The 17,089-nt window shown below is 33.1% G+C and overlaps 2 protein-coding genes across 2 annotated transcripts; one reads left to right on the forward strand and one right to left on the reverse strand.

Moving 5' to 3' along the window:
* Nucleotides 1-2,275: 2,275 nt before the first annotated feature.
* On the forward strand, nt 2,276-3,464 carry LOC112417312 (uncharacterized). The gene has a single exon (XM_024772864.2). It carries the CDS (start codon nt 2,559-2,561, stop codon nt 3,462-3,464), a length of 906 nt encoding a protein of 301 aa, XP_024628632.1. The 5' UTR covers nt 2,276-2,558.
* A 7,917-nt stretch (nt 3,465-11,381) lies between these two features.
* LOC25500889 (UPF0187 protein At3g61320, chloroplastic) lies at nt 11,382-16,275 on the reverse strand. Its single transcript, XM_013589389.3, has 4 exons — nt 15,383-16,275; nt 13,092-13,259; nt 12,694-12,900; nt 11,382-11,841 (listed from the first exon to the last, which is right to left on the reverse strand). Exons 1-4 carry the CDS (start codon nt 16,061-16,063, stop codon nt 11,665-11,667), a joined length of 1,233 nt encoding a protein of 410 aa, XP_013444843.2. The 5' UTR covers nt 16,064-16,275; the 3' UTR covers nt 11,382-11,664.
* Between the last annotated feature and the right edge of the window lie 814 nt (nt 16,276-17,089).

Below are 17,089 nucleotides of genomic sequence, written 5' to 3' on the forward strand. Positions count from 1 at the left end.
ACACCCGACTTTTGTTCACTGTAACGCCCTATTTCTATTAAAGCGATAAAACACGCGAATAAAACATTTATTTAAGAAATAGACGCTACATCTACAATAAAAACCAAATCAACATGCATATATATAAAAATTCTCAACAGTCGTAACGGATATAAATCATACATCTCCAAAGTATACATGTCATAAGATCAATTTACATCAACATAAAAATCTCCAAGTCCCGACACATGGGCAAAATCTCAACAACATAAATCCAACAAATACATAAATACCAACGTCCTAATCAGAGCCTAATCTAAGACTCCAAGAAACGATAACGGAGATGCTATCCAGGCAATCACCAAAAGCAAACTAATCATGCACTTTGTCTACCCATCCATAGAGACAGGTAGGCGGTCGAAACCACTGGGGTAAGCTTCACATCAAACATGATATATATATATATATATATATATATATAACCATCCCTCCTAGAATACTAGCATCACATGATTATTATCCCCCATTCCATACACCTCAAACTATCATATTACTAACATAGCATAGCAAGCATACTTAACTCAACAAGTACAATTCATCATTTCAAAGTTATAAGCAAGCAATTATCATTATCAAAGGAATCACTACATCATGTATATATATATACAATTCTCACCTCATCATTATTATCAAAATAATTATCATCAAATTGATTCACCGAGTATATAAGCACAAACAAGTAAGACATGCAATTAGAGCATAACTCAATTATTTACAATCATCAACAAGTCTATAATTGTACATATACACCAATCCACATAGATCACAACATTCAACAAATTTCACCAATGCACAAATTCATCAAGTCACATATTCAATTATGACACAATTCATCAACCAATCAATTACAAATGTCACAAGTATGTATTCATCAAACACACTCATCATCAACAATCATAATTCACATGCAACAATTAAGACTCATGCCAATATTATATGCGCCTAATTCCGAGACATATATGCACGTGGTATCAAATCACCTCAAGGTCGTCCTATGATTCGAATACACATCAATTCGCGGGCTCCGCTATTATCGGCTATATTTAAATAGGTTTGAGGTTGAATCATATCATTTTTTTCTATCTTTCAGTCAAAAAGTTGAAGTAAAAAAAATATTTTGTGTTCAAAAAAAAAAAAACCAACAATTACCATTTTTTTACCCATGATACAACAAAAACATCATATGTAAGATTTCACACCCGTCTTACATTATCACCGAACTAAAAGAGTAACCCTCTTTTACAACATCAAGACTCAACATGACTATGATGCATGGACATACAAGCAAAGACTCGACAATGCAAAATCACATCATAATATTCAACAACAATATAAAGAATAACCTCCATTTATATTGATCACCTCAACAACAATTGTATTATCAAGTATTTACGTCCACACAATCAATCAAGTCATAAATCAATTAAGAGTCATCACCACATCACCATCAATCATTTAGCATATATGTAATCACCAACAAAATCACCATCACTTAACATATATGCATTCACCGACAATATCACAATCAATTAACATATATGTATTCACCAACAATATAACAATCAACCAACATATATGCATTAATCAACATCAACTATATCATATAGTTCAACAACTCCATACTATTTCTCACAATTCAAGTGAGGAGAAGATACAACAATTTATGATAAACATCATATTCAACACCTAGCAATCATTCACATACCTTCATTTAATCATAACAAACTATCCTCAAAAGATTTGACAAGTATTTGGTCTTAAAGATTATTTTCGACAAAGTTCGTCTCTCAATTTACAACTTTAAAATAATTGAGACAAATGAACCAAAACCAAGTAATTAAATTCTAGGGCCTCGACTATGTATACACTTAGATCACATATGAATGTAGTTGAATATACATGTGCTTTTCACCGGCAGACCACGACAAATGAGAGTTGTTAAGAAAACACAAAAACTGTTTTGAAACAATTATTTTTTAATATTAGAAATTTGACTACACAATTTGAAAACATTACCACTTGTATGATTGAATGTATTTAATGTTGAAGAAGTGATAAAAATTAAAATGATAACAAATTAAATTGTTTCAAAATTATTAAAAGGTTTCTTTTAAAAAGTTTTTATTATATTTATTTTCTTAATCAATGTCTAGATAAAACACTTATTAACATTTTTCTATAAAATATGAAACATTATAACCTAAACCACCTAAAATATACTATAATATATAGAATATGTCCCATTTAAAAACTAATGACAGTTGTTAAGAAAACACAAAACTTCTTTGTTTCCTATTGCTTTAGCACCAGCAGTTTTGGCTAGCTTATACAAGGATTTGCGTTAATTGAATGAGAGAATTGTTGGTTTGAAAAACTGTCCGACAAAAGGTGTTAAATTTCCATTGAAGTTGGAGGTTGATGTGCAATCACCCATTTACTTGGTTCAAGTTTGGGTTTGGGAGAGGTTCAAAAATTTGCAACCAAAACCCAAGTTGATCAACAATGGAGACCATGTACTGATGAGGTGGCATTTGGTTAAACCCTTGAAAATTGATAATGTGAGGTTGGCATTAGATTCAGCTAAGGATGATTTTCTTTGGCGCCCATATGTTCAATATGCCGATAAGTTTGAAATGTTTTATCCAAATGATGAAACTTTGGTACCGCTTAAGAAGGATTTGGATAAAAAAAATCTCTCATTTGTTATGTCATTGAGAGTTTCCGAGCTAGTTGGTTTTGAGTCTATTGAGCAATATCTTCCACATAGAGTTGCTATGCAATTTGGAATGGATCAAGATGTTCCAGCTTGTGTGCCTAGATTCAATGAGAATGAAACCATTGCTTGGAAAAATTACTGCAGACCCTTATCTGATGCAAGTTTATTCATTCCATCTAGATTTTTTGATGCCGGTGTTACCACACGTTATGCAACGTGGTGGAAGAGAAGTGCAGGTTCATCAACATGTACAGCTCATGCTGAGATTCCACTTGAGTTTCTTCATCCTAAACTTGTTACTTTTGGAAAGCCTTGTGACTATAGTTCAAAAGCTAAGGGAGATGATATTGTTGATGGTGATGTTGAAGATGGCTTGAATTCTGAGAAAAACTCTGTTGATATTGTTACCGGCTCTGATAATTCTGTTGAAGATGGTTTGAATGCTGAGAAAAATATGGCTGTTGATGGTCCTTCTCCTTTGTTATCTGTTGCTGAGGATGGTAACCATGTCTTCGAAGATGTTCAGTCTAAAGATGCAGATCAGAGCATGGAAGCAAGGCTGTCAAATGACGATGTCTGCGAAGCTGAGACTCCAACTGAAAGGTATAGCTTTTTATCTGAAGCAAGCATTGCAGATCTTGAACAAAGAATCAGCCAGCTCGAGATAGCGCATACAAAACTGAAGACGAAAAGGTTAGGCCTCAGTTGAAAACAATAATGGCTCATAAAACTAAAACCTTACAAATTGTTTACATGATTCACTTGTTTCTTACGTCTTATACCCTTCTATTATGTTATTTATTATATCATATTAATTTGGTACTTTGTTCTGCTTTTACTTCATTAGCCCAATATGAAACTATATTAATGGCATTGAAAGTAATTTGAAATTCAAATTTTAATGGCATTGAAAGTAACTTGAAATTCAAAGCATGTGCTGAAATCTATATTGTATTGTTCCAGTTGGGAAATCTAAAACATCACCACTTTCATTTGTTATAGTAAAATCTATTAATGGTGGCATTGAAAGTTATTTATGCTCACGTCAATTACCGTTAAATCTGTAAAACTGACATTAGAACCTAGTGGATCCAGCTCAAAAAATGTTAAGTTATTGTTGGTTCAAACCTCAATCAGGCGGCAATGGCACAAGTCAAGTATTACTTCAACTGACATTATAATATGCTTTTCTTTGATTTATATCAAATTTTTAATCCTAAAAGGAAGGAGTAAAAGCACAAGTCAAGTATAACTTCAACCAAATTCTCTTTTTAATACATGTTAAAGAAAAAGCCTATTCATTAAGATTGTGAGTAACACCCTAACTAAGTGCTGTGTTACATTGCAGGCAACGCAGACGCAGGTTGTTACGGTGAAGCCACTTGACAGAAATGGATTTCAACGGAACAAGGAATTTCTCGCAGAGTTTTTAGCTTTTTGTCTTTTGCACCACCTTAATCTTTTCAACTTAGTAGAATTAATTAAAGATGGCAAGGTTTGTCCGGTCACAGTTGACAACAAGACCATATGAATTATGAACTTTTATTTTGCTGGTCAGCAGTTTTATTGATGGTGGTTAGACAAAATGATTGAGTTGGCTTTTAATTTTATGAATCTATATGTATTTCACTCGAAATGATTTGGGGAACATGCTTTTCATTTTACATATTTCGTATCAAAAGATATGTCTGTCCTATAATGGCTATTGATCACTATTGGATCTTCATTTCACTGCAATAACTTCAGTGCCTTATTTGTTTGCTTAGCTGAGTGGTTATCACTAATTTGACTTGCCTAGAATATAAGTATCATGCTTCTTGAACTTCACTTTCTTATTCAGTTCAACTTTTAGCTATGTTTGTTTCATTTTAATTTGAAATTATACTATTTTCTGTTGGCTGAAACAGTTTCAGGTCACCCTTTTTCTTTCTTACAAAATAATGCAGTTACCATTTTTCTTTGATTCATTCATATGATATCTATCATATAGAGTGGATGAAAAAAAGAGTAAAACTTGTGCAGAACCTGTCATGGTTTTTCTTCCCACACCAGCCTCTCTTCTTTGTCTCATAAATTTCAATTTGAATGTCCAAAGTATGTAGCTCTTCACAGTTCCCCAACAACCTGAGCCACAAGAGATGTTTTGTGTGAATGTCAATTTGTTTTGTGGTTTCCGTTCTCTGCTACAGTGACATTTTTTAGCTTGGTTTTTATTTTAAGTTTATGTTATATGATAAAACCTTATGGCGTCGTTTAATCCATTCACCGATGCCATTTACAAGGATAAAACTTGGTTCTTGTTATTTTGGATACTTGCCTTGTTATATCTTATTGGCACCTCTTGGTTGCCATAGTTGTCTCTGATTTTAATTCTCAGTTAATTCTTAGATTTTGATTCTTCATTGCAAATAATATAAATAAATTTCTGAAATTTGAGAAAAATATACTCATAAGTTTTTATTGAATGGATTTCAAATGTAATATGAAATGTCAAGTCTGAAATCATTGCATGTGGTTGTGAGAGTCTGTCTGAGGTAATGTTGCTTGAGAACAATTTACCACATGACCCGACTAAGTTATCATATATCTAGACCAGATTTGAAGGTCACTCACTCTGTTTAGCTCTTATATGTGTATACGATGACCAACTTGAGAAAAATAAGATGAAAAGCTCTCAATTCTTAAACTTGAGCTCGAGAAAAATGCTTAGAAACTTAAGATCGACCTTGAGCGTGAAAAAAATGCGTAGAAATCAAGATCAAACTTGAGCTCTTTATATGAGTTTTGCAAATCAGCCCTATTTTAACCCTTTTTGCATGGAGTTTGGCAAACTGGGTATGCCAACTTGGGTTAACTTCAAATTATGTATATAGACTCAAGTAGGGAATATAAACATGTGGGAAGTAGTTTGAACTCAAAAGCTTATCAGGTTCAGAGATGATGCACAAATTAACTGAAGGCATTTGTTAAATTCCTAACTTCTACTCTTTCAAACTATAGTACATTGATACATACCTTCTAAATTTCCAATTTCTGCATTTATATTTCCAAACCAGAAGATTAAGCTTCTACACTGCATGCAATTGCAGACCAATTTTAAAACCATGAACATACATAGATGGAAGAAAACATATAATATTAGGCATGTACACTACTAAGATGACAAACCACACCTTCCTTATACTTGACTCAATATTACACACACTGAAACCATAACAGTGCAAATAAAAAGAAAGTTAAGCATCAAATTAAATATGAAAAAAAAAAAAATCTTTCTGGTATATTTGATAATCATTAAATTATGGAAAACTTGCAATATAATATGCATATGAATAACTTGATAACTTTTTTTTATTAACCTCTTGGGTGAATGCTTTGAGAATAGATTACAAAAGCAATTAATTATTCATTCCTCCAAAAGTAAAAGCATTTTACTTATAAATTACGATCCGCAAATAAACAAATTCGGCTTCAACCTCAATGTCTTCAATTGTTTGGGTGCTTAAATCAAACAAAGCTAGCTCCTTATTTTCTTGTGTAGAAAATAAGGCTCTCTTTATTCTTATTCCAGCCCTGATAGGACGCATGAGGCAAGTTAAAGGTTCAAAAACAAGAGTTTGGTCCGCGATTCCTTTACACTAAGTTTATCCAAAATCCATATGTGAAAAGCGGCCATGGCAACAATATAGATGAAAGCAACGATGCTCGTTTAACACCACCAAGTGTATCTGCCACCTGCTACATAATATGTCTGAGTCAGAGGGTAATTGTTGCAGTTTTTTCAATGAATGTTTTAAGACCGAATTATAATTATGGAAAATGTGGAATTTTATATGGTTAAGTAACAGTCTTTTTTAATAAGCTTAAGTAACAGTCTTTTTTAATAAGCTTAAGTAACAGCATGTAGAGTGGAATATGGATTAGCTTACATGCTTTCAAATTGCTAATTACATCATATGTAACGATGACCAATAGGGTCTCATCACCAACATGCCTAAGTAACCTCAAGTTGAGACTTGAAACACTGTGAACAACGTGATTAAGAGGTTGAGCCTTGCAGTAATTTCTTTTTATCTGGTTTGTTGCCGGCATCGAAGGGAGGTCATCTCCCCCGTGATAGAAAGTTCTTTAAACAAAAAAAATGGTCTCCCCGTCAAAGGGAGGTTATCTTCCTATAATTGTTTGTTTAGTGAAGTAGCTCTACAGTAAAGGTCTTGTATACCATACACCAATTTGTTGTGCACTACCTTACTACTTTACTGAACAAACAATTATAGGAAGATGGACCATTCTAAAAACAAAAATGCAAACAGCAGTTCAAAAAGCCGATGCCTATAAACCTACAGTTCAAACTAAGTATACACTGATAAACCACCAAAACTAAGATCTGGATTGATGAGTTTATATTTACATGATTATGGATTTGTGATATATACTGACCCACTACATTAGCAGAATATACTCCTAAAGCACTATGGATGGATTTGAGGCAATTTCCTAAAGAAATTGTCAATCTAGTGCAAGTGTAGCACAATCTTCATGATTAAATACATGATATAAAGTAATATTATTTTTAGAGTTAAATATGTTTTTATTCCATATAAATATATCAGTTAATGCAGTTATAGTCCCTCTAAATTTTTTCACTAAACAAGGGTCATCTGAATGTTCTTCGTCAACAAATTTGAAAAGTGATATAGTTATAGTCACTAAAAACTTTTTAACCTTTATTTTATGAAAAGATAAATAAGAAATGATTTAGTTTGTATGCACTGACAGTGTAATTTATTTTTTTTACATGTGTATCCAATCAAATCACACAACATAGATATTTATAAACATATTTTAGAAATCAATTGATAAACATGAACTATAATTTGTTTAGATGTATAGATAAACAAAGTTTTACACTGTCGGTGTATAGATATTAACCTCGTTAAGAAACGAAGTTAAACACATTTTTTGAAATAAAGTCTCTATATATCTATCTACATATTTAGGACAAAACAAAACTAGTACCTTAACATACATGGACAAAAGTAGTACTAGATTGAGTGAAGGACAATTTGGTACAACGTTAATTACTACTACAAACACTACATTACCATATTAAGCAACCATTTTTCAAAACAAAACCAAATCTTTTCTAACCATTTTTGTTAAACTTTCTTCATCTTTCAACCTTCAAAGCCCATTAAAGATTGAAGCTTTTTCATGAATACTCATCAACAACCATTAATGGAAGAAGAAGAAGAAGATAACACCAACATGGAAGAAAGGCTGTCAAATGACGATGTCTGCCAAGCTGAGACTCCAACTGAAAGGTATAACTTTTTATCTGAAGAAAGCATAGCAAAACTTGAACAAAGAATCAACCAAATCGAGATAGCACATACAAAACTGAAGACGAAAAGGTTAGGCCTCAGTCGAAAATATTGTTGGTTCATAAACCTAAAACCTTACAAATTGTTTACATGATTCACTTGTTTCTTACTTCTTATACACTTTTACTTTATTATTTCATATATAATAATAATGTTGGTACTTTTTTCTGCCTTTACTTCATTAGTCCAATATGAAACTATATTAATGGCATTGAAAGTAATTAGAAATTCAAAGCATGTGCTGAAATTTGAATTGCATTGTTCCAGTTAGGGAACTAAAACATTACCACTTTCATTTGTTATAGTAAACTCTATTAATGGTGGCATTGAAAGTTATTGTTGGTTCAAACCTCTGGCAGGCAGCAATGGCGATGTTCTTTGTCACAAGCTATTTGTGTCTAATAATTATCATCATATCAAATTATACACTTTTTTCATTTTCTTTGTTTATAAAAAATTGAAAAAATATATAAATTGGTACATTATAATGCTTTTCTTTGATTTATATCAAATTTTTAATTCTTAAAGGAAGGAGTAAAAGCACAAGTCAAGTCCTACTTCAACCAAATTCTCTTTTAAATACTATGTTAAGGAAAAAGGCTATTCATTAAGATTGTGAGTAACACCCTAAGTAAGTGCTGTGTTACATTGCAGGCAACGCAGATGCAGGTTGTTACGCTGAAGCCACTTGACAGAAATGGATTTCAACGGAACAAGGAATTTCTCGCAGAGTTTTTAGCTTTTTGTCTTTTGAACCACCCTAATCTTTTCAACTTAGTAGAATTAATTAAAGATGGCAATGTTTGTCTGGTCACAGCTGACAACAAGACTATATGAAACATGAACTTTTAGGATATGAATATTGGTACTTTGTTCTGCTTTTACTCTATTTATTTTGTTGGTCTGGAAGAGTATGCAAATAGTTTTATCAATGGTGGTTCGACAAAATGATTGAGTTGGCTTTTAATTTTATGAATATATATGTAGTTCATATTTTTATTTGGCATTGCTATGATATTGTCTCATACTGAGTTATAAGTATTTAACTCAAAATGATTTGGGGCACATGCTTTTCATTTTACATATTTGGTATCAAAATGACTAATGACTATTGATCACCAGTGGATCTTCATTTCGCTGCAATTACTTCGGTGCCTTATTTGTTTGATTATTTGAGTGATTATCACTAGTTTTACTCACCTAGAATACAAGTATCTTGCTGCTTGAGGTTTGCTTTCTTATGCAGTTCAACTTTTAGTTGTATTTGATCATCTCTAATTCCTAGAATCTCATTCAAATAACCAACCATAATTTGTCTCTTCTATATGTTTGTTTCGTTTCAATTTGAAATTCTACTATTTTCTGTTGGCTGAAACAGTTTCAGGTCACCCTTTTTCTTTCATACAAAATAATGCAGTTACCATTTTTCTTTGATTCATTCCTATCTATCATATAGAGAGGATGAAAAAAAGAGTAAAACTTGTGCAGAACCTGTCAATTGTCAAGGCTTTTCTTCCCGCACCAGCCTCTCTTCTTTGTCTCATAACTTTCAATTTGAATGTTCAAAGTATGTAGCTCTTCACAGTTCCCCAACAATTGCCTGAGCCACAAGATAAATTTTGTGTGAATGTCGATTTCCTTTGTGGTTTCCGTTCTCTGCTACAACAACATTTATTAGCTTGGTTTTGATATTATGTTTCTGTTACATGATAAAACCATATGGCATCGTTTAATCCATGCAGCCGACCCCGTTTACAAGGATAAGACTTGATTCTTGTTATTTCAGATACTTGCCTGTTATATCTTTGTTGGTACCTCTTGCTCTTGGGTCTATGATTTTGATTCTTCAGTTTTTTTTTGCAAATAATATAAATAAATAAATTTCTGAAATTTGAGAAAAATATATTCATAAGTTTTTATTGAATGGATTTCAAATGTATTATGAAATGTAAAGTCTGAAATTATTGGAGAAATCATTGTGTTTGGTTATCATATATCTAGACTAGATTTGAAAGTCACTCACTGCTCATAAAACCTCATTTGGCTTCTGTTTAGCTCTTATATGTGTATAAGATGACCAACTTGAGAAAATTAAGATGAAAAGCTCTCAAATCTTAAACTTGAGCTCGAGAAAAATGCTTAGAAACTTAAGATCAACCTTGAGCTCTATATATGAGTTTTGAACTGAAACCAGCCCTATCTTAACCCTTTTTATATGCCAACTTAGATTCAATTCAAATTTTGTATATAGACTCAAGTAGGGAATATAAACATGTGGAAAGTGGTTTGAATTTTATAGCTTATCAGGTTCAGAGATGATGCACAGAGTAACTTATGGCATTTGTTCAATTCCTAACTTCTACTCTTCAAACTATAGTACATTGATACGTACCTTTTAAATTTCCAATTTCTGCATTTATATTGCCTATTGTACATTCTTATAAACAAACCAGAAGATTAAGCTTCTACATTGCATGAAATTACAGACCAATTTTAAAACTGTGCACATAAATAGATGGATGAGGGGATAATATAGTAGCTTACATGCTTTCAAATTGCTGACTACATCATATTACAGTTGCTGACTTGCAATGAAGTGTATTTGAAAATAAAAATCTGCAATACAAAGCCACAATTGGTATCAATTTTTCATTGGAATGCAAATGGATTGAATTCAACACAGATTTATCTTTCAATATAAAGTTTTTGGTCAAAAATATTTGATTTGATTTTGAAGCAATTTTGGAAAGAGTAATCTCTTTGGCGTATCCTGCGTATTGAGATGTGTTTTAAAACATTGACAATGAAAAAATCACTCATTTTCAAAATATTAAAATACAATGTACAAGCTTAGGTTTGTTGTATTTTTGTCAAAACTAAAGAATTTTGTAGAAGCCTATAACTTTTTTCTACCAAAATATTATACTATTTTGTTGTCTTTGTTAAAAAGTTCTAGATCTGTCATTAATTTTGAAAGCATATCGGGGGTATTTCGAGGGCCTCATCATCAACATACCTAAGGTACCTCAAATTGAAAGTGCAAGGTGCTATAGATTAGGGCATGTCACAGTTATGTGCTGAAGTTAGAGAGACTTGAAACACTTTGTGAACAATGTCATTAGGAGGTTGAGCCTTTCGGCATCATTGTTTTATCTGGTTAGTTGCCAGCATCAAAGGGAAGTCGTCTCCAAAGTAATGGAAGTTGATGCCTATTCGAACCTACAGTTCAAACTAAATATACATTGATAAACCATCAAAATGAAGGTCTGAATTGATGAGATTATATTTACATGATTATGAATTTATGATATATACAGATGCACTACATTAGCATAATATACTCCTAAAGAACTATTGATGTACTTGAGGCAATTTCCTAAAGAAATTGTCAAGCTAGTGCAAGTGTAGCACAATGATCATGATTAATTACATGATATAATTCCTAACCACTAAACAAGTACAACATATAGAGCCACCTCATAAGTAAAAGTAGAAGAAGATATTCAAAGCAAAATTCTCTTCTGTTTAGGAACTAGGCCAGCCATTTGGTGAATGCTCTTTAGAGTGGTAGTTTCGCTTTGCAACAAGGTGTGCATGAATCACATTTTCGGTTGCAATTGCTTCTTGAATGTCTTTCTGGGCCTTTTGGCAGAGATCATTAAGCGCAAGCATTGGAAATGGATCCTCTATAAGAACTCCAACCTGCACAAATCATTTTTCAATTAGCTAACCAGAGTTGTATTCAAAGAATCCATCAATCAATCACTTCTGTATGAGTTCAGTTTAGATTTGGGGCAGTCCACCAAATCTATTTTAAAAGAGGAAATTGATTCCACGGTTTGTTCTGTTTGGCAACTCTTGTGATTTCAATAATAGGTTGTAGAAATTCCAAATTTTTAAGATTGCAAAGCAAATTAAAGTCTTTGGGCATAACTTTAGCACCAAAATGTCCAGTCAATAGTATACCAAATACTTAATATGCAAGGACAGACACCCCATAAGCAATTCCAAAACAATTATAGAGTCCACTCACAAAAATCCAACTGCTGAAATGAAAAGTATTGTCACTATCATTCTCATCTTTCTTTCAACATTTGTTTGTCAACTTAATTTTTTTCACCTAGTGAAATTACAAAGAAAAGAATAAAACATTGATGAACATAAAATGTGCATAAGTCTAAAAATCCTGGTTCTGTTAACTATAAGGTACTACTCCAGATTCAATCCTAAGCAAAAAATGTCTAAATTTGTTTCTCAGATATAAGCAAGCATCAATTAATCTATCTGCATTTAATGTTATTATTCCAAATTGCCCTTAAATTAATTGCTCAATATTATTGTGAGCAATTGACCATTATAACTAGGGGAAGATCAGTAAATGTATTTTACAAGAAATCAAGAAACTTAAATGTTATTAACTATCGTCCTTAATTAGTAAGCGTTAAAGTAGGTATTTTTCTGATAATTGAGTCCGGAGGGAGTATAACAGATCCTAGAAGATCATAACTTGATATATTTAAATAGTATAAGATTGAAGTAAGGCGAGGAACATACTTCTTCAATGCAGAACAAAGAGGCAGCACTGATAAAGGTAGCAGGAACGACAATCCAATGACAATCATCCCAAAGTATGATAGGGAGCGTCAGATGCCATAAGACAAGAAACCTTGAAGTCAGGCGAGTATATGATAACGGAATCGGAATACCCAGAAGCTGTTCACATAAGCCAATTCCTTCATGGAAACAAGTGATCTTTGATTCCTGTACCGCAATTAGGGAAAATGTTTGAAAATAAAGAAGTTTTATTTCAATATATTTGTATCTAACACTTCTCTGCCTAATTACCAAGGAAACACATAAATTTGCGTTTCTGGCTATTGAAGAGTTGTTTTTAAAAACGTTACCTAAATTCAATATCTAGTTTTGTACTGAAATGCAACAAATTTGCTTACCAAGATACTTCTTCTAGAATCCTCCAATTTTAGTAGCCGAATGCTCTGCGATATAAACTCAATAGTGCAGCGAGGTCGATGATTCGATTTCATGATCAATGCTATATCATCTACTTCTAGCAAATGTTGAAGATCTCTCTCAACGTCTGAACCATACAACACATGACACTGCATTCAAATTATTCAAATGGTGAGTTTCACCCATCAACTACAACTACCAACCCAAAAAGCTTACTTTAAACAACTCGAACAAAACCTTCTAGACAAGCTTCGATATATCATTGACAAAAAAGGAAACCCAGCAAACATGGAACTAGTCTGAACAAAATGGTGACTTACACCCATCAACTACAACTACCAGCCCAGAAAATCTTGCTTTAAATAACTCGAACAAAATCTTGCAGACACCCTTCACTATGTCAATGTCATTAGGAAAAGAAAAAAAAAAGGAAACCCAACAAACATGAAACATAGTCTGACCTTAAGCAACTAAAAACTCAACCCTACACATACACAGCTTGAACACACATAACAAAAACCCTTTTGCATTATCATTTACGAAAAACGGAAATTGAGCAGAACCCAGCAAGCATAGAACTATTCTGACGGACCTTAAGCAACTAAATCTAACCCTAGATAGAACATCACCACATTCAAACTGTTCGCACTAAGTTTCACTATCAACTCCCCAACTACCAACCCAAAGACCCACCCCACTACTTGAACAAAACCTTACACGCCCTTAAAATTATCTTTAAAAAAGTAGAAAATTGATGGAATCTCAACAACCATTGAACAATTCTGACCTTCAGTAACCAACATTCACCCAGAACAGAGAACTAATCTGACCTTAAGCAATTAAAAGTCCAAACCTTTATAATTTGAAAGAAAAAAAAAAACCTTACAAACCCTTCAAAATCATCCTTGAAAAAGTTAATGGAATCCCAACAACCATTGAACTGTCCTGCATTTAAAGTAGCCAACATTCCAACCCTCAACAAGTTATACACTTGTCATTCAGAAAAGCAAAATTGAGGAATACCCAATAACCATTGAACTATTTTGACCTCAAATAACTAGCAATCCAACCATGCACAACTTACACTCAAGTTGAATTAGCTTCTAGGTAACAAGACTTTAAGTTATTACTCCACGTATGAAACAAAAGTGTCTTTAGTTACATCAATCTAGACCAGAATATCCCTACAACCGTAATTCAATTGGGATTAAGTTCACATAGGTGATTGCAATTTTTTGCAATATATCAAGTATCATAACGCAACCGAAACCACAAATTAAAACATTGCTTATAACCTATGTAGCATCGACACTTCAGATTAAACGAGTGTCTGGTGTTCAACATGTCTCATAGGTACACAACAACAATATATGAGGTGGTTACACATAACTACTTCCATTTTCTCAAATTATTACCAGCAAGGTAGTCAAAATCGGGGTTCCTAGGTAAGATCAGGGAAGTGTCACAAGATCATGAATCGTAACAGGGATTGTAAGATCCTACCAATTTTATAAATTTATATAACAACTTAACTTGTATCAAATCAGAAGCAAATCACATCTAAGAACAGTTAAAAACCACCAAAAACATGAGAAAAACCCCCAGAATTTTATAAAAACAACAAAAAGCTTCGAAATAGGGATATTTGAGGGTCGTTTTAAATGAAATCAGGTCGCGTGACCCGACCAGGAAAACCCATAAATAACAGAACATGTAGAATCGTAACAGATTCCACCACCTAGCACGGAGATTCCACCGTCTGCTAGCAATTTACGATTCCAATCGGCATGGAACACAGTAATAGGGAGCAACATCGTAAAATTGTAAGATTTTAAGTGCTAGCAATAGATTTTGACTACCATGGTTACCAGTATCTACATATCAATGTTATGTCTGGACTCTGGTATCTTTTGTCAGTGTTTCATAGCTTATATAACTAATGCAATATTTTCCTCCACAAACTTATGTGGTTACATTCAATCACTTAAATTTTCTCAAATTATTACAGGTGTCTACATGTTAGTGTTGTGTGTGTATGTGATTCATACATACCTTGTACCTACACTTCAGAACCTCAGATTTAAGGCGTGTTTGATGTCTAACACATGTCAGTGTCCGACATCGACATAAAATTACATTCAATGACTTTCATTTTCTCAAATTATTAGTGACAGTGTTTCATAGCTTATATAACTAACGGGATATTTTCCTCCACAAAAACACGTCTATGGTTAATAAAAAAATAGAAAGAGTGTGAGAATAGCAAGAATACCTTAAGAACAATAGGAAAAGCAATGATATAATTCAAAAGCTCCTTCTTAACTTGAAAATCACCCTTCCCACTGACATCAACAGTAGCCATAACAAGTCTAGCAAAATCACTAGCAGCAGCAATAACAGCAGTCCAAGCTTTCTTCCCTTCAACAAATCTCGAATAAGAAGCCTCCGTTCTGAAAACCAATAGCAACGCAAGAGCAGGAGCAGTAAGTTGATAAGGAAGCGAAGAAGCTCTTAGTACAGGAAAAAACTCCGGCAAGTAATGGAACCAGACGGCGGAGTTGTAAGCGGCGATGACGGCGGCGAAAGAAGTGAAGAAGAGAACAGGAGGGACTAAAGAGAGGATGACACGTGAGGAGAAGCTAGAGAAAAAGTGACGCACGTGACGGAGAGAGGAACGGTGTGTGACCCAGTTTGTGTGGTTGTAGAGTGTTCTGTTTTTTTGCATTCCTCGTTCTTGGTTTTGGTCTGCCCAGTCTGGGATTGTACGGAGGAGGGTGATTATGGTTTTTATTGGAGTGGGGGGAGGTGTGGAAGAACATTTTAGGGGGGTGTGTTTGTAGGATTTGGAATATGGTTGAAGAATTAGTTGTTGGAGTAGGTGTGAGTGGCATTTTGGGGTGAATTGGGAAGTTAGGTTTGTGAGTTTGATTTGGTTATTGGGAGGATGGTACATTGAGATGGTGAAGGTGAAGGTGAAGGTGAAGTGAAGAGGAGAGCATGAGAGTGAAGAAGAGAAGGAGTTGGTTAAAAATTGGTTGGTGTGGTTGGTGGGTTAGTTAATAATTTTAAATCTTAAAAGAACCTAGTAAATGTTTTTGTGAGTGAAGCATATTTTTACACGTTTCAGATATGCCTTACAGATTCCACCAAAAAAAAAGATATTTGAGAAGGGAGACAAAGATACTATTATTACTTGGTGGATGGTAGGACTTACCAACACCAACACCAACACATTCTCTTGTAGGTTCTCGGCTTCCATCAACCTGTTGATGAGTCGACATAGTGAGTCAACTTGGTCAAGTGTGTGTGTGTTTTTTTTTTTATGGTACGCATGATGGATAGCATTTGGGTGATACTGGGATGTGATATTGGTCAATTTCAATGTCATATACGAAAAAAACAAAAATCCTTGTAAGAGATAGTAGAAAGCTAGTTGTAACATTTTGATTGTCAATGCACATTGACACCTTAATGTCACCCAAATGTTATCCTATGATGAATTAAAGTATGAATCTCAACTTATGAGACGCACCCGTGTCGGATACATATCGGATATCAACAATACACTGCGGATACGTATCTACTAAATATCAAAATTAATTATTTAAATTTAAAATATATATCTTATCGAATACTTATAAGATATTCGACAGATACTTATAAGATAGTTCAGAGAGATGTATCTAAAAAAAATGAAGGGTAAAAAAATGAGATTGTGTTGTGAAAAATTCAATGGAGATGTATATAGATGTATATGATTTAATTTAAAAAATATAATTAATTTTCGATTAACTAATTAAAAAATATATTTTTGGTGGATGAAAGTAAGAAGAGTTATGAGATTCAATTAATCAACATTAAACAAATTTTGTTTTGATTTCTTTTATTGTTGCATTTGTTGATATCCTAACATATCAATGCAAAATTTTTTCAAGTATTTTATAAATATAAAAATTTTGTTGATGTATCTTAGTCGTAT

This window comes from Medicago truncatula, chromosome 8, assembly GCF_003473485.1.
Source record: "Medicago truncatula cultivar Jemalong A17 chromosome 8, MtrunA17r5.0-ANR, whole genome shotgun sequence".
Lineage (NCBI taxonomy): Eukaryota > Viridiplantae > Streptophyta > Magnoliopsida > Fabales > Fabaceae > Medicago > Medicago truncatula.